This window comes from Frankliniella occidentalis, unplaced genomic scaffold, assembly GCF_000697945.3.
Source record: "Frankliniella occidentalis isolate FOCC.00 unplaced genomic scaffold, Focc_3.1 Scaffold15, whole genome shotgun sequence".
Classification (NCBI taxonomy): domain Eukaryota; kingdom Metazoa; phylum Arthropoda; class Insecta; order Thysanoptera; family Thripidae; genus Frankliniella; species Frankliniella occidentalis.
The window spans coordinates 1,680,144-1,700,349 of record NW_026267145.1 but is presented as its reverse complement, the minus strand read 5'-3'; the positions used below and the strand labels follow the sequence as shown (position 1 = coordinate 1,700,349).

Here is a 20,206-nt window from a genome sequence, read left to right as displayed (position 1 = left end):
GCCCTGGTCCCGGCCCCGCCCGTACCAGCCCCTCTGCCCCTCACGGCCTTTGTTTCTTTCCGACCCGCAGGGAGCGCGTCCGTTTTTCATTCATTCATTTTATTTCGCATTTACGCCGGGTGAGAGTGCCTCTTTCTGTCCCTCCCGCTCCCTAGGCTCGCGCTCTCATTCCATCTCTTTTTGTCCCCCCTCCACATTTGTGTGTTCTCTCCCATGATTGTATCCTTTATTTTCATCCCCTCCCCCTTGCTCTCCGCACTGACCACCCCGCAGACTCCGACCAGGAAGAGGCGCTGGAGGTTGGGGAGGAGGAGGAGGAGGCGGGGGAAGATGCTGCAGCAGGAGTGGAAGGGAGGGAGCTTGCTGGGGCAGCTACTCTCGCTCGGCGGACACACATTCCGAGTTGTTATTAAATTCCGTCGTGATGGAGCATGGCGTGACCCATACAGCTATCCCCTCCTCCACACACACACACACACACACACACACACACCCACAGGGGGCGGCGCGTGGTTTCACGGATACACGTAACTTCTCGTTGAAAGCCCCCGACAGCATCGTCGTGTTGACAACCTTAAGACGCCCGAGCCTCTGTCCGGTGCCCATCGGCTTCTCGATGTTGAGGTGGGGCTCTGCCAGGCTCCGCGTCGCTCCCACGCGTCCTCGCGGCCCTGTCTACTCGACTCTGGAGGCGAGTGTGCGGGGTCGTGTCGGCAGCTTGTCGACGCGCTGCTGGAGCACAGGATGGCGATGGTAGGCTGGGCGGAGATGCAGACAAGGGCCTTCTGACGGGTCAGCACACTAAGGAGTGTTTTAGGATGGGGGAACGAGCTGCAGAGAGAGAGAGAGAGAAAGAGAGAGAGAGGAGGAGGGAAAGAGAAAGGGGAAGGGGGATTGTTGCACGAGCACGAGGTGCTTTTACGACTATTCTTATCGTTCGGTATAATAACCAGCAAGGCTGTGTTGACGCGTACTGTACGAAAAACAAGAGGCTTCACAACAAGAGGGGCGTTAATATTTTCCAATACTTTGCCCATAAGGTTGCTTCGGTAAAACGCAGTAAACCGAGTATGTAAGAGAGCTGCGAGATTCGCAATTTTTGGGATGCATCGGATTTCTTTACAGTTGTTCCGATAGACAGTCTAATATTTTACCAGTTCCAGAAACCTATGAATCAAAACTCATTGAATATGTCCCACATAATATCAATAGCTCTTTTTCGGACAATGCCAAAACATGGATAAAAAGTGCACAATTTAAAACAATCTAAAAGTTAATTTTTGAACATTTTCACGCACGTTGATTTCACATCGTTTGCTAGCGTTATCGTTGGCACTGCATTAAATTAATGTGCACAGCAGTGCTCGTAGTTTGTGCCAGTCAGTAGTGCTGCTCTGTTATTGAACTGTTCAAAATAAAAGGTGGACTAATAACGTGAATAACAAAATTAGAGTTACGAAATAAAAAGTTGTTTAAGGACAACAAAAGGTTGTTTAGAAATATCATTTGCCATTTTGCAACAAACATTGCTGTTCTTCAACAACTTGTATTGTTCTCGAACAAGATTTTTGTTAGTCTACAACATTGGCATCAGTAAGAGGGTTGTTTTACAGTGTGGTGTCCTGGCGAAGGTCCTGGCGGTGGTCCTGGCGGTGGTCCTGGCGGTGGTCCTGGCGCTATGGTCCTGGCGCTATGGTCCTGGCGCTATGGTCCTGGCGCTATGGTCCTGGCGCTAAGGTCCTGGCGGGGGTCCTGGCGGGGGTCCTGGCGCGGGTCCTGGCGCGGGTCCTGGCGCGGGTCCTGGCGCGGGTCCTGGTGGTGGTCCTGGTGGTGGGCGGGCGCGTTGGTGTTGTGCGGGTGAGGGTGGCGGTGGCCACACGGCTGCTTGGTGGTCCAGGTGGCCCTGTTGGATCTGTTGGTGGTCGTTGGAGCTGCTGGATCTGTTGGTCCTGGTGGCCCTGTTGGTGGTCGTGGCGGCGGGGTGTTGGTGTTGTACGGGTGAGGGTGGCGCCACACGGCTGCTTGGTGATCGAGTTAGCGCGGGACGGAATTAGCCGCTCGCTTGTCTCTGGTCTGCGTGCCTCTGGCCGCGTCACTATCCCCCTCCCCCCCCCCGTTCTCTCTTCTCAATCCCCTGCCTCCCCCTCCCTCCGGGCCCCCGTCTCCGCGCGGCGCGTGACCAGGGTGTGCAGCATATTCAACGACACACACGTCACGCCAGCCAGGGATTGAGATGGTGGCGCGGGGGAGCGACGCAACGCTGTCGAAAACAGCACGGCGGTGGATGTTCACAATAAGGAATAATCCGCGAGGAAAATCGGAGGGATGAGGGAATTGTGGGGGGTGGGGGGGGGGGCTTATCGGCGAGGGGCAGAAAGAAAATGTGTGGGCAGGGGAGGTTGCGTGATGTTGCCAGCACGCGTTATCCAATAGTACACTGAAAACCATTGAGTGAGGTGTTTGCTCGATATGAGTGAGACAATTTTGATCCGCTCAATCAGAGCAAGGCTCACCCTATTTGAGTCATATGCACCGTATCCTAATCTGGATGAGTGAGATTTCTCTGACCTCGCACACAATCCGAAACAATCACACACAATCACGACACAATCACACAATCAAGTCACAATCTGACACAATTTTCCAAAATATGTCACTTTATTTATCCAAAAATCTGAAACAATCAGAGACAATCTACTGTGAAAAATGTCGCCGTAAATGTACAAAAATTTTGTAAACTCGAATTATAATTTAATCTGTAAATTTACGACAACACATTTTTTACTCGCCGAGAGATTTGAAGTCGATACATACTGCATGTATTTTTACGATTACAAATTGTAATTTTACAACTTGCGTCAATGAAAATTTTCCTGTAAATCTACCTACTTTTTTCACAGTGTCACATACAATCAGAAACAATCACACAAAATCAGAGACAATCACACAGAATCAGAAACATTCACACACAATCAGAGACAATCACACACAGTCGTACACAATCTGAAACAATCATAAACAATCAGACACAATCTGAAACAATGATTGTCAAGACACAATCATGTGTACACTTTTTTGGCCAGTTCCACACCCCTCGCCTTGTGCAATGTATGACACCTCCCATGTAAAATTTGCCTGCACCCGGTTCAACAATGTCTCACAGTGTTGTGTCGGCGTTAGGTTTGTTACAGATTACAGATTACCGGTGTTATGGTTCGAACCAGGGCTCTCTTTCCTCGTCGTTTGCCCCGCGGTACGAAGACCCCCTGGGCTTAGGACCTCACTTGTCATTGCTATCGAGTTCGCGTAAGTCCCACTGCCCCCCCCCCCCTCCCCCCTTTCCGCCTCTCCATAGAGAACACGAGAGAGCAGCTAACGTGTGCGAGAGACAGAGGCTGACTGGGGGATGGACGCTGTCGAGCGCCCGCTCCGCCCACCTCCCCTTCAAGAGCAATGGACCGGTCCAGGTGTGGACAGCCTTTTGGACAGCACGGCTATTTAATTTCCTAAAGGGAGGGGCGGGTCCGGGCGGGGCAGAGGTCGGCGCTGCGGTCCGCGCTGAGCGGGGCGGGGCGGGGCCGGGCGAGGCCGGCAGCCGTACCTCCACTGGCCCCGCTACTTGAACAGCAATTAGTGTGGCTGCCGGGCTGTGCCGGGGCTTCAGGCCGCTCAGCCCCCGCTCTGCCCGGCCCGGCCTGCACACCGGCTCCACACCTGGCCGCCAGTCACCTAATGAAATGTTTCCGTCGAAGCGACCCCTGTGTCAACAAAACCAAAACCTTCCACCATCAAAAATGTAACATTTTATTGCTGTCAACTATAGGATGAAAGACCGTGGAAGTACTGTCTTAAAACTGGGCTTTAGAAATATTTGAAATTTCTTTTTCTTTTACCGTGTATACGCCCTCCTGCCACCGCAAAGTGCGAGAGAGGTTGAAAGCCATGTGGAGCCGGTGGAGCCCCCCTTCCCTCCTACTTCACTTCCCCTTTCCTCTCTTCTATCGAGTTCAGCAATGATGGTGCGGGGAATGAGGGCGGCGGGGAATACACTGTGACGTCACGCCGCGCTGACCTTGCCGCGCGTTGTTTCAAATTTGAAACAGAATGACCCACGCATGCTGCGCCCTGCGTCGCCGTGCGGGCGGAGGAGGGAGGTCCTTGTGGAGAATATGTGGCCGTTCCAGGGTCGCCAAACTTCGTCCATTCGCTTCGTGAATGGCCTGCCGCGCGGCTTGGCCGGCCCGGTACGCCCGCCCGCCTGCCTGCCTGCCCGCCCGCCCGCCTGGGAGTCTGCCTATCCTCCAGGACTGTTTTCCAGGACTCGAGGAGGCGAGGCTACCCACCCGGCCCACCTTTTCACCCCGGCGCCGTCACAGTATCCGCCCGAGCACGGTCTTGTGCAAGGCACAATACCTGCCGGAGGGGAGGGGGCGGCAGGGGTGTTTAATGCAACAACTTGGGGATGGCAAGACGCGAGGCCCGTTAAAAACGTCACTGTTTCGGCCTAGTCTTTTGTTTTGCACTCAACTGTTGGGTGGAAGTGCGGCAGGCGCGGCGGGTCGAGCTCACGACGTGGAACTACTTCATCTTTCCGGCGAAACGGACGGGTGCGGAGGACGACATCGAGGCAGGAAGAGGTGGAGACGGAGCGGGTCAGGAGTAAATGTGATCCGCGCCCTCTCTCAAAGTACTTGCTTGCGGGAAAGGTCAGGTGCAGGAAGGAGTGGTTCAGCGCAAGTTGCGTGGCAGGCGAGTGCTTCGGGGAACTAACAACTGAGCTCAGGCAGCTGCTGCCACCCGGGCACCCCGGGCACGGCCAGGCGATGTCCGAGGGGACTACTGGGATGTGCGGGCACTTGCAGCCCCATCATGGTCTCAGTGCGCTTCCTCTACCTTCCACGGGCAGCTCTACCTTCTCTGCAACAGAAGGGATCCTGGAAAGGAGTATTGCTAACGCCCTGTTTTCGGTAATTTCAGGTACACACCAGTATTTCCTGTAAACATCGGTTAGCAATATTTGTTGGTTTTATACGAAGATTTTCAAGAGAACAGTTCATGAAGTCACAATCCTATCGTAGAAATATAAAACCTCTTGAATATAAAACCTCTTAAGCACAAAACATCTTAAACACAAGGTAGATGTACGCCAGACCACGTCTCGCGTAACAGGCTTCGCGATGTTCCACGAAACACTGTTACGCTATGTGACGTGCCTGGCATACATCTACCTCGGCCTACGGCGCTGACACCTGAGTCGAGTAGTGGAAAAATGTACACAAAGATACGACTTGGGATGCAGGGTTGTAATTGTTTGTTGACAAAGTTTTTTTTTTTTTTCTCGACAAGACGGCGTAATAGGCTTTGCTAATCGCTCAGCCAACAAAATTTCTAAAATACAAAACCTCTTAAGTACTCTGCTAATCCGAGTATGTAACAATTTTCCAGTTTAAAATGGCAAACTAAAAGTCTGCACCAATTGCATAACAGTTTGCCAGTTGTTGGTGTAGAACTAAAGAGTTCTGCGGTTAGAACTGGCGAACTGAAGAGTTGTGCAGTTACAACTGGCAAACTTTTATTTCTGCAGTTACAACTGTAAAACTTTTAGTTCTACAGTTGAAACTGGCAAACTACTACACACTTAGATTAGCAGAATACAAAACCTCTTAAATAGAAAACCTCAGTCGATTCTCGATAAAGCGTTTTGGCCGATTGCAGCGTTTCGAAACGTTAAAAGCGGAGAACGTTGTATCCGAATGTATCTATATGGGATTTATTTTTTTGTAAACTCCTCGAGAACGTTATACGCGGAGAAACGTTATATGCGGTGACGCTTTACCGAGAGTCGACTGTATTGATACACTCGACAAACACAAACCAGAAATCCGGTTTGTCGTAAAATTACGATACCGTTGACAATTTTACATAACGTTAGGTACTTAATTATTAAATCGTTAATCACTAACTAAAGTACAATTACAATAACATTTTTATGAGTGCATAGTGGAGCTCAGATTGTTTGCTAGCCTCTAGAAGGGGACGGACATTGGCGAGGCAATAAGCGCTTGAGTACGGAACGTCCGAAAATAACGGTGCAGGAACCTCGGGCAAAACCCACATTGGGCTTGTCACTCTGAGAGCGCTCACGTGCAGCCAATCAAGTCAAAAGGCGACTGGCAGGGCAGCCCGGCCAGCCGCAAACGAGTGAAGTTGCACGCGAATTCTACTTTAGTCCGCGAATTCTACTTTACAGTGTAAAAGAGCTCTGCGTTTTGTTGTGAAAAAAGCGAAAGACACACAGCAAAAACTATTTGGTTTGCTCATGAATAAACTCGTTCTTTCATTTAAATGATGGCTCCTATTGAGGTGGAATTATCCTAGAAAGTGCGTCCGTCATATTCCGTTACGAAAGTTCGGCAAGTGCAAAAGCAAGGTCGAATAGCGCCTGATAGGTAGGCCAGATCTCGCCTGTAGAGTCTGCGTGTACTGTGGGTTGGCGTGAGTCCCACAGGCACCCGCACACGGTGAAAGCTCTTCCTTGATATCCAAGGACCATCGGAAGGATTCAAGGACGGGATAGGGAAAATTGCATGGGGCGTCCTTGAATCGTTCCGATGGTCCTTCGACCAGAAGGAACAATTTTCACCATGTAATGATGGAATGAATCCGAGACCTACTGTACTTTTTAGACAATCCCTAAGAGGAACTGGTATACTGCTCTCACTGTATTGAAAATCATATCGGTTGGCGTATTTCCCACACACTGCCATAGGTTTAAGGGAGGCCTTTCCACTAGGTGTATGTCATAAAATTAAAATTCAAAATTGTCAAAACAGCTGGTGGACTACTGATCGCTTTTCGCTTTAAGGTATTAAACAGCATAAGTGCCAAGTTTTGAATAAATTTAGAATATCAGCCGAATGTCATTCTGAAGAATTAAAACAATCAAAATTGTCCTCAAAGTTGAGTTTTATTTTTTCAAACTGTTGTGTATGGAAAGTTTTCACTTGACTCTTTCGAAAGTTTTCGAGCAGACTGTAATTCGTCGTTGGTTCTGATATTGCTCCAATTGCTGGACTTACTGCGTGCGCCGTTACGATTGGGCTTACAGCGGTCCTGGTCTGGATAAATCAGCGGGGCCCGAGCCTACCGTGCGTGCGCGCGCGCGCGCCGACCTCAGGTGGCGGGTCATATAATGAGGCGTGTTATTGTTGCAGGTGTAATTCGGACTGGGCCGCAGCTGGAGCCGGGGATGGAGCCGAGGCTGGGGCCGCACCGCAGCCCGGAGCCATTCCAGAGGACTTCTGCGCCACGCCGCCGCCTTGCGGGGCTTAGCTCAGCCGGACCAGCCCGGGAGGTAGGCCACCCGCCCGCGCCCGTGCGCTCCTGCGGCCTACCCGCGGCTCGACGGGCGCGCTGCCGCTCGGCGCGCCTGCTCTGGCTCTGCAAGTGTGTGACTCACAGTGCGAGCCGGAATATCACACACGAAGGAGTTCGTGTGACCATTGTGTCATGCGTAGAAAGTGGCACGTAAAGAAATAATTATCCCGTGTGCGTATGTGTGCTATGTCATTTTACAGAAAATGAGTTTCTAACTGTTGGAGGGAAGGGTGTAGTTGTCGAAACACAAAAGAGCATGTTCTGGATGTCGCACATTCTTTTGCATTCATTATTATGCGTGTGGATGTCACAAACTCGTGTTTGTCTAATTGTGTATTAGTAAAGATTAGAGTCTTCTGGTCAGCCGTTTACAGAAACTTTTTTTTTTTTTTTTTTGGTTTCCAACGTTGGTTTTTTGTTTCGCTTGTAGAGGATCAGCCCATTGCTAGAAGGGGGTAGCGCGCTGAACAAACCCTTTGTACAGTCATTTCCGTGGAGGAGGGAATGGATGGGAGGGAAGATGAGGGAGAGAGAGAGAGAGAGAGAGAGAGAGAGAGAGAGAGAGAGACGGAAAACTTTGAGAACGGCGAATGGCAGATGTTCCGTCCGCCTCGGATTAGCTATACGCGGAATTACACCGCCTTATCGTGCTCTTCCAAATGCCCTCTTAATACCAATCTCAACGCTGCGCGGCCTACGACTACAATATCGGGCCGCGCCACGCCGCGTATTTGGAACTCCTATGATTAAAACTTTTATCTCGAGGTGCGCTCTCTGACTGGAGGCGCGGTGCTGCGCGGGGCGGGAGAGGGCGCGGCATCAGAAGCATTCACCACGATGGCCTCATCAGAGATTAGACTTCCGGAGTGAGCGAGTTGGATTGAAAATCACGCGCCCTTCTATCGCTCCCACTCCTACCCCCCCCCCCCTTATTTTTGACTTCTTGTGTGCTGCCTGATTTCTGCCTCCTACGCCACATCTTTTAATGCGGCAACAAGAGAATCACGTGAGTCAAGCGTGTTTTCTTATTTCTCTTTTTTTTAAATAGCGACAACCGTAAAGATTGACTTTTCTGCCGCCAACTGGTCAAGTGCGAGGTTCGTTTACTAAGCCTCAGTAAGTTACGCTTTGGTGTTCTTTTCCGTCTTCTGCTTTATACCAGTCTCTTTTGTCGCCTTTTATATTCAATGGAGCGCGCCGCTTTGTCTCATTTCTTTCAGATCGTGTTGTGGGTTTGGCGTGCCTCGCGCGCATCTCTTACAGTTTCCAACAACTTGTTCTCTAATTGCCGGCTGTTGACGCCCACCGCCGCCAGCTGGGACTCTTGACAGATATGGAACCTTTTGTCTGCCCGATGCCAAGTTCCCCAGCAGTCTCTGCGGCCTGCTCTGCGGTGGTCCGGGCGCGCCGACAGCCATCGCAATGATCTCTGGTGAATTGCTGTTCCGGCCGCTGGGTAAATGATGCAGCGATAGGCCGTGGCTGCTGCATGGTTATTTGTTTGCGGTGCGAAGTTGTTGTTGGGGCCCCGCGCCGGCCTCGCCCCCCAGCACTGCTCACCGGTACCGCGGCTCTGCGAGAGGGAGGCCTTGCCGGGCGGAGGTCTCGCGCCTTAATCAACCTATAACGCACCCGGTCGTGTTGATAACCACCTCTGTACCTGTCCGCGCGCGCGCCGCCCCGCCGCCCCGCCGCTCCTCCCCGTGTCGGTCGCGCTGATTGTCCCCGAGTGCGCCGGAGTCTTACTGCTCCCCGCGCCGCCCGCGGCCCGCCCGCCCTCCATTGTGCTCGACAAACTCCATCATCCCTCCGGCAGCAGCCCTCCAGCGGCTCCAGCGGCAGGGCCTCGGCGGACTCCTCCAGCGCAGGCGAGCGCAGGCGCGGGGCCTAAGGTTCCCCTCCTCCCCCCCGCCCCTCCTCACGCCCGTCTCTGTGTTTGCCCGAGGCGTTGAAGAGCCCCTAAAACGACGGCCAACGACGCCTCGGCGTCTGGTAAGGCTCCGGCAGATAGGACACGCAGGAAGTCCCCACCCCGTCCACGGCACGCCTCCAGCGCGCCTGCGGCACGCCCCCGGCCCGCCCCCGACCCGCCTCCAGCCCAGCGCGCGCGCGGGCCAGGTTTTAAAACGTAAAACCCGTCCCGCCCCACGAAAAATACTCTACCAGAGCTGTAAAATTAATCCAGCTTTAATGGAATTCCGTATTTTCCTCAAGATTTTTTTTAGGAAGGAGATGCAGGGGTGTAGGTTGGCTGCTTGCCCTGCGTTGGGGATAAGCGAGTTCCACGCCCCGCAGCCTTCCTCCCGGAATAACGCTCTGCGCTCCGCGGTGGTCGCGGGTATCACCCGTTCCGCTCCTCTTTACCTCCGCAGCGCACTGACACAATCGTAAAGCCGCGAGGTTGGGTCGCGGCTGCAACATTTATGCCCAGGGAGAGGGTGAAAAATGCGGGTATGCAGAGGGCCTTGGCTGCTTCTTGTTAGGTTTTCGCACCACCAGTGGCCCGGCATGGCTTTTAAATTCACGGCGAGATACGGTCGGGACTAGCTGTACGTGTGTGGGACGGGACGGGGCTGCGGCAGCGGGGCTTGCTTGTCGTGCCCGGCGTCCTTGTGGCCTGGCCGGGGCCTGGCCGGGGCCTGGCCAGGGTCCCGAGGCTCCCGAGCAAACAACGGTGCGGTCTCAGCCGGTCGGCCGCGATAACAGTAAAGGCAACACCAGGGGCGTTAAACACTCTAAAATATAATGAAAGTAGGGCTCGAGTTGTTGTGTACCTACCCACTGCTTTGTCTTTGGTGTGTATATCAGGCTTGTTAAATAGTCTCTGGATCTACATACAACAGCCACAGCAAGTATAGTTTTTAGTTCAAACACGCGTTTTTAGTCAAACTCCTATAAAATTATGCGATTTTTAGCAAAAGACGTGTAACCCAAGGGAGTGTTTAACAGAGGAGCTACTCGTGGGAAAGGCATTGCCTGCAGGAAGTTTTGCTCCATATTTGGTCAATAAATCCGTCCGTATGCATATCATTTCATGTAAAAATGTATGACAAAACTACATTCATATTTAGTGCGTGCTGTAGTTACTAGTGCAGTTACTTTTGTTGCGTGATGAATCACTAACACTGACGCTTTTTAAACAGTACACTGGAAACGCAAGTGTATGAATGTAGGGAAGTAAACGTGTGAATCTTTCCAAGAAAATTCACACGTTGATCCCCATAAGTGTACGAATAAATGTTCACACACCTGCAAGTGTGCGACATTCATACACTTGCGTTTCCAGTGCAGCCTTGGTCAGATGTGTCTTTGCGCACCTTCATCAGATACAAATTTGTATTGTAGGGAGGTGAGTGAGGTACAAGTTTTACCTAGGCTAGTTACAAATGCATTTTTTTGTATGTAACCTAGATACAAATTTGTATTTGATTTAAATGTACACAAAGACACATCTAGTCTACGTACAAAAAATGTCCATGGCGATTTATTGTGAAAAAAACAAGTATACGTTGATTCAAGTGCCATTTCATTATTATGTATGTGGGTTCGTACCCACACCGTGTGAACTGTCATACTCCGGCTGCCTCTCGAATGAACCTTCGTATGTCTGGATGCGCTACATTGGTGTAGATCCCGGGGAAGCCCGCTCGAGCACAGCCGTAGCCCCACGACACAACCCCGATGAGCTGCCGGTCCTGGGAGATGAGCGGGCCACCCGAGTCGCCCTGTAAGAGAACCCGAACACACTGTTAACGTTTATGTTCCTGATTTACAACATGTTTGTTGTATAATTTGGAAACACTAAAAACTCCTAACCTGACATGAATCCTTGCCGTCTCCGGTGCCGCCTGCGCATATCATGCGCTCTGATATCTTTGCCCCGTGTGCCGTATAGTTGTGGTTGCAGGCGCTTCTGTCCACCACGGGGATGTCGACCGAGTGCAGCGTCCACGGCGTAAAGAGTGCTCTTTCCTGGACAATCATAAACGCATTTCCAATTCCATATTTTAGAAATCTTCTGAAGTACTCGAACTTATATACTCTGAAAAATATCTTCAAAGAGTATTCAGTAGAGAAATTCTTGCAAGGGTTACAGGGAAAATTTTCCATTATGTTTGTTGTAAAATTACAATATAAAATTGTACAATTACAAGCCTTAGGTATATTGGCTTGAAATTCGTCGACGGGAAAGAATGGGCTGTCATAAATTTACAGCATTTTCTGTCATTCGTAAATATGAAATATGTTGTAAATTTACGAGGGTATTTTTGACACTGTTTAAGGTGGTGCCATACACTTGTCATTCCCCATCCAGATACAGTGGCGATGGACCCGACTTTGACGTAGTGCCTCTCATCGACCACCTTGATTGGAGATATCCGACTGGAAAACGTAAACGGGCGCTTCACCTGTCGACACAGAGAGCTAGATAAATTGCTGCCTCTCTCTGTGGGATCGAACCCACCGGAGCACGCACCATGGGGATGACTTATGGTCATACTTTTATCAGACCGATGTCAAAGTCGGTCGTTGTTTTGTTGAAGCTTGCGTGCGGTTCGACGTAGTCAATGGCGTGCATTTCGCCGCCGATGCCAAGGAATCCAGAAGTTGAACCAGCGCGCAGTCGGACAAACCACGGAGGTCTCCAGGCAAAGACACGAGTTAGAATGCTTCAAAGGTAGTCACGTGATGGGGAAATAGGTGAAAAGTTAGTTGTCATACTGCCTGGGCATTCCGAAGACGCAGTGGGCGGCCGTGAGCGCGAAGGTTTCACTGATGACCGAGGCGCCGCACGAGTGCATGAACATGACCTCCAGGGACAACTGCAGACAGTTCGTCACTGCGGATTACTTTGTTAACCAAATATTAAGCAGTCAGAAAATGTCCTTGGTACATACAAGAGCATTTCGAGGGGGAAATCACATGCGAAATAGTTCGTACACATTCCCCTGGAGACCTACGGTTGCAAAGTGAAGTGAAATGAAAGCGAAATAGACCCGAAACAGATGCGAAATAGTCGGTGAAATCGTCGTGAAATAACCCCGAAATACTCCGAAATACCGCGAAATAGCCTTGAAATAATCCGAAATGGGCGAGAAATAACCGAAATGGCGGGAGAAATACCACGAAATAGCCCGTACGCTGCGAACCCAAGTGATTTCCCCCTCGGAGCATTTGCACTTGTATCAGGCTACACAGTACACGGTAAAAATAGTTTCTCGTATTCAAGACCTGCACTGTTAAAAATAACTGTCACCAGACGACATACTGCGGGATTGACACTTCTGTTATATAACAGAAATGTTGTCTTCATTTGAACACTCTCGAAACTTGTGATATTCGGCCCATATGGCCCACAACAAAAACTACTTCGTACTACTTTGCTGTACATTTACAAGAAAAGAGAAGTTAATTTTGTTAGCAACAAATTTCGTTTCAAAACAGAACAGAACACGCGTTTGAGTACAACTTTTTTTTTACAGGATGAAAACAAAAGTAGTTGCTTTCGGTCGGAAACTTTGTTTCCGAGATTTTGAGTAACACTGTTTCCTTACAGTGATGCCTGTAAAAAAACAGAATGTGCTGCACACAAAATTAATCACATTTTCGTTATAATTTTGCAGCACTTTTTTTAACAGCCTGGTCTTGAAACACAAAAAAACTTCTTTTACCGTGTAATGTTCTTGGTCTTTTAAAATTTAAAGTATTATGCAATTATTGTTTACTTTTTAAAATACGACAATTTTTCACACATTTTTGTGCAACAATATCTAGCGTTCCAGTAAAAAACCGTTTAATTACTGTCATAAAATGCGTGGGTAGTCACAATGCACCAAAGACTACAGTGGTTAAGTAATACCTGATGTGCAAAGTCTTTAATGTCCGCATTTGTACCGCCAACAATCCGTTCCATGTTAGATCCGCCATCTATAGGTCGCCCACCTGTAAACGCATAAAAACAAATACTTTCAATGTGGCTTAAACAATACTGCAATTCAAACCCTTGGATGACCTCGCGCACCAAGCTTGCGTGCCAATGTCAGCGACGTCAGTGGAAAGCAATTCGACTCCCAAAAGTTTCAAGGCCACCTGTACTGTACTCGGCGCTGTGGGCTAGGTTCGGCCACTAAGCAGAATCATAATAAGAACTTAAATTCCGACCTAACGTGCAACAGATTTGTTTGCTCTGCAAATCGGGCTCCGCTAAAGATGTCAGTTTGAGGTGCAAGAATAAAGAGTTCTACACTTAAAACTGCAACTTTCTGACCATCAACACAACTTTCTGGAGGCAATCATTTTGGTCTCAAATTCACAAACGAGTCTCGATAAGATAGGGTTGCTATCTATATTATTGTTTCAAGTACGCTTAGTTAATTATTAATTTCCATAAACTTATTTCCACAAACAGGCGCGTGCGGTACAACCCATATAATATAAAGATCATCACCACGGGTATGCACACACTCTTGCTGGTGACGGGAGGGCAAACCCCCAATTTTGAGGTGTAGTGATTCACCCGGTTCAAAGTTGAGTGACTGCTGAACGCACCGGCGGGGACAACGTTAGGCAACAGGAAGAGAAGCAGCGCGCGGCTGGCCAGGGCGGGCAGCATGGCGTAGCGGGGAAAACATCTCGTCGGCGTGATGGTCGCTGGACGAGTGGCCTGTGGCGAGCGAGCGCAGGCTATCACCATCACACATCAAACTGAGTGCTGGACCGGGCATCACGTTCATGGTCGCATGTTGTGCGAGCTTTCGATTGGAAAATTGCCAATATGCTGCAATATACGATATCCGCTGTAGCAACACGGTAAATTTATGGGCATAATTAATAAACGTGCGTCCGTCAATATCTATGAACTGATGTGTATTGTGTAGGCTTTATCCGGGCGCATAGATTTTATTCACATGCTGAGTTTTCTTTAAGCGGTTCCCTTAACGGTTGCCGGATATATGTGGTTTTCCAAACGGTCGCAAGAGGTAAGCGGTTATCCCCATGTGCTGACTATGCCCGAGCGCTGTTACTCCATTGAGTTTCATTGATTTGAATCGTTTCCGTTTTTTCGATACAGTACTGTCCCTGGCTGTGATTTTTGGCAGATTATTATAGTGACGCGCACTAGCGTGGCTTTAAATGATGTACACGCGAGCCTGATGCAGTATCGCTCTGAGACGACTGCGCAAACGGGTTTTTTGCGGTTATTTGATTATATTTTTTAGCTGTGTGCTGCTATGGCAACTACTTCATTATAACTCCTGTAGAAGGTTCTAATAATGCATTTTTTTTTTCAAAACAACGCGTATTTTCCAAGACGCTGGGTTCACCTTTCTTGCTTGCTTAGCTTTGCTCTGCCGAGTACACTACTTGGCGTACAACACCATGGTCGTGTGGCTTTATCGATGGGCGCGTCCCGTTTTATGATTTGCAAAAATATAGTTACCCTCTGAACGAATTCAAACGTTTCTCGTGGCAAAATTTACCGCCCAAAGTTTGTTCTCTTTGTATTCTGTGTATTGTTTTCCTAATGATTCCCTGGAAACCCAAGTGTGTACTTGAATGCGGTACTTCACTAAGAACACACTACCTCCTGCATACTTTCCAAGTGCACAGGACCTCCTGTATACATGTATCGGGTGATTCAGAGAAGACGCAAGGTGCGAGCGGGTTTGCCTACCTAATGGGCTATTGCGACTTACGGGTAGAGCGGGTAGGCAAACCCGCCTGCACCTGCGTCTTCTCCTAATCACCCGGTAGGTATGCAGGAGATACCGCATTTAAGTACACACTTAGGTTTCTAGAGTTGACGCTGTGTTTGGCCGTTCCCGCCCCTCGTCCCCAACCCCAACCTTTACGTATTCCTCGGGGAAAGCGTGACCCGCATCGGACCCTCATTACTTTCTGGACCGGAAACGAATCCCGCGTCACACAATATCAGGCTAGCGGTCGAGAACAAGCCCTGGGTGAGGGTGAAGGGGTAGGGGGAGGAGGGTAGGAATAGCGGGCCTGATATCCGATTTTTCTGCACGACTAGAAACGATAACCATGCTATTTCCAGGAGAGCAGTGCGGACAACTACCACTGCTGTAGCCTTGCACAGCGTAGACGGCTTACGGGCGGTGGGCAGGAGGGAAGAGTGGGGCCCGTGGAGAGGGCTGCTCGGCTTTGGGCTTCGCGGGCCGCGGGGGACGGGGATGAGGAGGAAAGAAGTGGTTTTCGAACGAGGTGGAGGGGGCACTGCCGGGGCAGGGTGCTCGGACCCCCAGGATGCCTGCCTGCCGCTGAGTCGAGTGATTCCCCGTATTGGCGGCATGGTGGTGGAGCCTCAAGCAGCGGGACCCCCGTCCTGTGTGTGGCCACCGGAGCACCTAGCCAGCGTGAAATGGACCAGAGTGCGCGTGAGGATCTAGCGCTGCTCGCCTGCCTATCCACGCGACGGCTTTTTGATTCGACCAGTTCAGACCACAGGCCGCGTGGTCCTTCTCTTTTCTCCCTAGTGGCCGCATTGTGTGAAATATTCGTCGGTATTAGAAGGGTTAATTTCAGCAAAAAAAACACCTTAAAGTTCACTGGTAAAACGTGTTTAATGTTGCACGTTAATTGATGTTTAAGTGGAGGTGTGACTTTTCCCAACAGATTGTGGTGTCTAGCTAGGTTAAACGTCAGAATTGGCGTTTCAACTTTCGACACTTCCGAAAATTATTGCAGCTGCACACCATGTGGTTCCTATTCATAACATAGAACTGTGTGCGTCTAAGTGTGCAGAATTTAAACGTTTATAGCAAATGTCTAAAATGTGCACACCACGCAAGTGTACAACTTGAGTTAAATACCATGTAATGTAATGTGCAACATTATAACTTGCACACGTTGGAGTTTAAAGTATGCGCACTTGGTTCACCAGTGTTACAAATTGACGTAAAATATTACGACTTCATGTTTTTGATGCGTAATAATTGGCCTTTCCTTTGTATGTAATTTTTGAGCCTCAGTAACGGAGTTTTTGGGCCGAGGTAGGTAAAATAAGACTACATGCTTCATGACAGTAACCAGTAGCAGGAACAAAATATAAACTTAATTATTTATAAGATGAACCTGCCTGCCTTATCCCGTCTTTCGATTGAGTACAAACACAAGAAAATCATGGAACACAGTAGAAAACGAAAGCCAAGTTGCACCTCTGAGTCAGCGTTTATTGCCTTTTTGTAAGGGCCTCAACTATCCCAAAGAAACTAAGTTTTAGCAACTTGAGGGCTTTTCAATGACTTTCAAAGACATTCAACTTAAACTCAAATATTCTAATACCCCCGGAAACGTGCGACTCAAGCCCTTCCTTTGTCCAGTGTATTTTTAAGACTGTTAACAAATTCAGTGAGAGGAAAGGGGGGGGGGGGGGGGGGGCATGGCATGTGTGGTGGACTAGGGGATGTCTGCCATGCGCTTGCAATGCAGACCCCCGCCAGCTCTGTGCTCTTCATAATAATCTCCCTCCCCCTCCACGAACCTCTCGTTGAACCCTCTGCCCGCTCTGGTCTGGAATGGTTGTCATGGTCCATCGTGCGGAATGATGGAGAAATGACTTCTGCCCTTCTCTGGGGCACGCGACGCCACGCGCCCTGCCTGCGGAGAGGCCACTCCCTCGATAAACGGATACTCTAACATGATAGAATCGAGCCGTTTACAAAAATAAATATGGGAAAAGCATCGCCCTATCCTCGCGGAAATGTTCTGCCATCACTTGCAGACTCTAGCTATCAGGCCCAGGCCGGCCCCTAGGGCCCCTTCGCCTGCCTTGACGCACTAATGGCTCTTCGAATCTATGTCGTATGTCGTGCAGCAAACTGATATCACCTAATGAATGAACATTTACCTGAAGTCATCGTTAAGTTAATAGTAAAACAAAGTCATGGTAGTACATGTTGTCCTTAAGACTCCAGTACTATTTTTGGATCATTCGCTATCCAATTCGGTTATAAAGATGGGTTGCCTATCTTCTCGGCGCCGCAAAAAGACACTGAAAAGTCTTCATAGCTTTGCCTTGTATTATAAAGAGTTTTCTTCTTAAGCCTCGAAGAGAGTAGAAGCACCGTCTTACGAAGAACTGGGTTTGTAGCTGACAGAACGCTGCTTTGTAATACTAAACCAATTTCTTTCGCATGACATAGACTAGTGCTGCCCGATTACTACAAAACAGTGCTTCCTAATAAAAACAAATCGGATCATTTACACTGGAAAAACAAAGGGGCTAAGTCGTGCCTTTCCTGGGGCACCCAACCAAATTCTGAGTTTAGTGCCCCTGTAAAAAGTAGTGCCTTTGAATGGTGGGATTTAACACATTTGTTCTTCCAGTGTGTACCAATCTAACAAAGAACAAAGTGCTATGTAAAATTTGAACAATGGACCTAGAAAAAACAATAACGAGGAAGGTGGACAGTATTCCTTCTGGTCTTGGGGGATTTGTCCAATTAGTCCGCGCCCTATACTGTAAATTTGACTTTTCGGCCGATGTCCATCCACGATGCGTTCATGGTGCAACACGCACTCTTGCGGATTGGTTTGCGCCTGCTCCATTCCCTATCCTCTCGCGCCAATGCTAAACGTGCCCGTGACCCGAGCCCTTCCCCGCCGCTCGTGACCATTAAACTCTCCGTAATTAAACCACTGCGTTCCTCATACGTGTGGAGCGCTCCGAAAACAAAACAAAAAACCTATCTCGTTAGCAAAAAAGGGGCGGCCGCTGCTGCAACTGCAGGACATCCCTTCACGTAGCGACCTCATTAACCCTTGTCAAAACGCTGCTTCCTAACGAGCAGCCTAGACTGTGGCCCGCGCCACGTGTCTGTGCAGTGCGAGGCGGCGGCGCTCAACCTGCACTCTAAATGGGAATGGCCATTTTTGAACCCTGCGAGGATGCGTTCTTGAGCACATCACTAATAGGTGACATTTGTATCAGAATGGTTACAATGTGTGCCTAGCCAGCATAAGTACAAATGACTTTTTTGTGTCAAGCTTTTTTGCATCTGATTGAGATATACTTTAGAACGCATCCTCGCTGCATACAAAATTTCCCTCTCCCATTTTGAGTGTGGGTCGTTGTTGATATACCATAACGCATTAATTTGGCTTGCGTATTCAGTTTAGGGGAAAGCACTTGGTACATAAAACAGTACGAGTTTACCCACTCACTATTAACATCACTATCATAATTACCTAATAACATCACTATCATAATTACCTAATACCGTAAACTGATTTATGAAATACCTCACAGTTTTCTGAACAGATAATAATCAAAAAGGCCCCAAAAATGCAGTCTAGAGGATAATCATCCCCTTAAGTTGCCAGAAAAAAATGTTCGGTGCTCGAGCTAACGCATTAGTTCTGAAAGCAAAACCACTACTAGGGTCCTGCAGCGATGTGCTTTGTTTTAGCAACGAACTTTTGGCCACTGAATATCCGTTACCACGGCTAAGTAGAACTAGCGGACTAACAGTGTCATCGAAAACCAATAACAAATAAACAACATTCATCTTTTACGTTGTTTCTTTGTTATTGGTTTTCTATGACACTGTTAGTCCGTTAGTTCTAGTTATGACGGCATTATTATGGACTGGATGTTGGTCGTAATCAAAACGTATTGTTTTCTAAACGAGACGTAGATGAGCCGTTCATGAGAGGTCACACAGTCGTCACAGTTAGCAAACTATTTCCACTACCTCCTTCGCGCAGAATAGAGTGGGCTGGGAGGTTGTTTGTCTCTCCGTGCTGCTAATACGGAATCAAGTGCAGCACAGCGACGGCAAAGCGAACGAGAGGAAAAGAGAGAAGGATGCAGAGAGAAGAGAGGGCGGAAGACATAAGGAAGGCGGGGGAGTGTCTGCTTGTCTAACGAGTCGTTTACTGCCCCTTAGACCCTTTAATTGCATCAACATTATCTGTCTCGGCTCTCGCACGCGCCTTGAATTTCAATCTTCACTTTGCCGTGACTTTGAATCAGTTTTTCCAGTTTCCAACCTAGAGTATGGTGGTCGTGTTACAGAGGGGGAAAGAGAAATTAATATGCAATCCGGTTGGTCATTTCGCTCATTTAGGCAGACGGAAATCCCTTGACTCTTTGGCTATAATTTTCCCCTGGTGTAAAAGGTAAGCGGCTGGATCGAGTCCAAGTGCTGGTCAATCTTTCAGCGATAGGGCGTGGGAGAGCCAGAGGGCGGCCCTAATTGGTCTTCAACTATTCCCACCTTCATTACGACTTTCCGTCAATAGAGAGCGCTGCTGGCAGCCAATGTTAAATTCATGCCAAGTCGCGCTGTTCACGGCCTTTGTCGGCTAGATTGGCGTTAAGTCGAGCAAGCGGGAAGGCATGAAGGGAAAAGGGGGTTGGGAGTCGGGGGGGAGAGACCAAGCCTTCGCCCCGCCCCCGCCTTCCTTGGCGCTGCCGCCTTGGCCCGCCCCGGGGCACATCAAAGGGATCAAATTGCTGGTGCACGCATTCAGTAGCAGGCCTTCTGAGACACTAGAGCGAAGTGTGTGGCGCAGTGGCGATTTACGTTTATTTATTCGATTATCTGTATGAAGTAGGTCTGCAGACTCCTTGTCTCTCCGGTTGGCTTCGCCCTTCTCACGCAAAGGCTCGCAGACCCAGTCCAGCGCGGCCAGCCCGGCAGCGCTGGCCCGTTAATCACAAGTCGTAAACTCAAAACAAACAGCAGCGGCACAGGTCGGCCCGGGCAGCGGCACCAGCACTAGCGGCACGAGCAGCAGCAGCACGAGCGGCGCAAGCACCTGCCGCTACGACACCTTTCTACTCAACGTCCAACGCCCCCCCCCC

At 49.3% G+C, this 20,206-nt stretch overlaps 2 protein-coding genes across 4 annotated transcripts in view; one reads left to right on the top strand and one right to left on the bottom strand.

Moving 5' to 3' along the window:
- The window catches only part of LOC127748832 (uncharacterized), a 57,816-nt gene that overhangs the window by 16,954 nt on the left and 20,656 nt on the right, over positions 1-20,206 (top strand). The window contains exon 2 of the mRNA XM_052263940.1: positions 7,215-7,354. Within this exon, the coding sequence (XP_052119900.1) occupies positions 7,215-7,354 (140 nt within the window). The remainder of the gene's footprint in view (positions 1-7,214; positions 7,355-20,206) is intronic.
- Positions 10,887-14,094, bottom strand: LOC113211721 (trypsin-1-like). Of its 3 annotated transcripts, XM_052263937.1 has the most exons (8): positions 13,927-14,058; positions 13,400-13,504; positions 13,238-13,320; positions 12,100-12,200; positions 11,879-12,020; positions 11,673-11,786; positions 11,194-11,349; positions 10,887-11,102 (listed from the first exon to the last, which is right to left on the bottom strand). In XM_052263937.1, exons 3-8 carry the CDS (start codon positions 13,289-13,291, stop codon positions 10,947-10,949), a joined length of 723 nt encoding a protein of 240 aa, XP_052119897.1. In that variant the 5' UTR covers positions 13,292-13,320; positions 13,400-13,504; positions 13,927-14,058; the 3' UTR covers positions 10,887-10,946. The 3 variants fall into 3 exon arrangements, with proteins under 3 accessions (XP_052119897.1, XP_026285980.1, XP_026285986.1); XM_026430195.2 differs by lacking the exon at positions 13,400-13,504 and having other exon boundaries at positions 13,927-14,094; XM_026430201.2 differs by lacking the exon at positions 13,400-13,504 and having other exon boundaries at positions 13,895-14,065.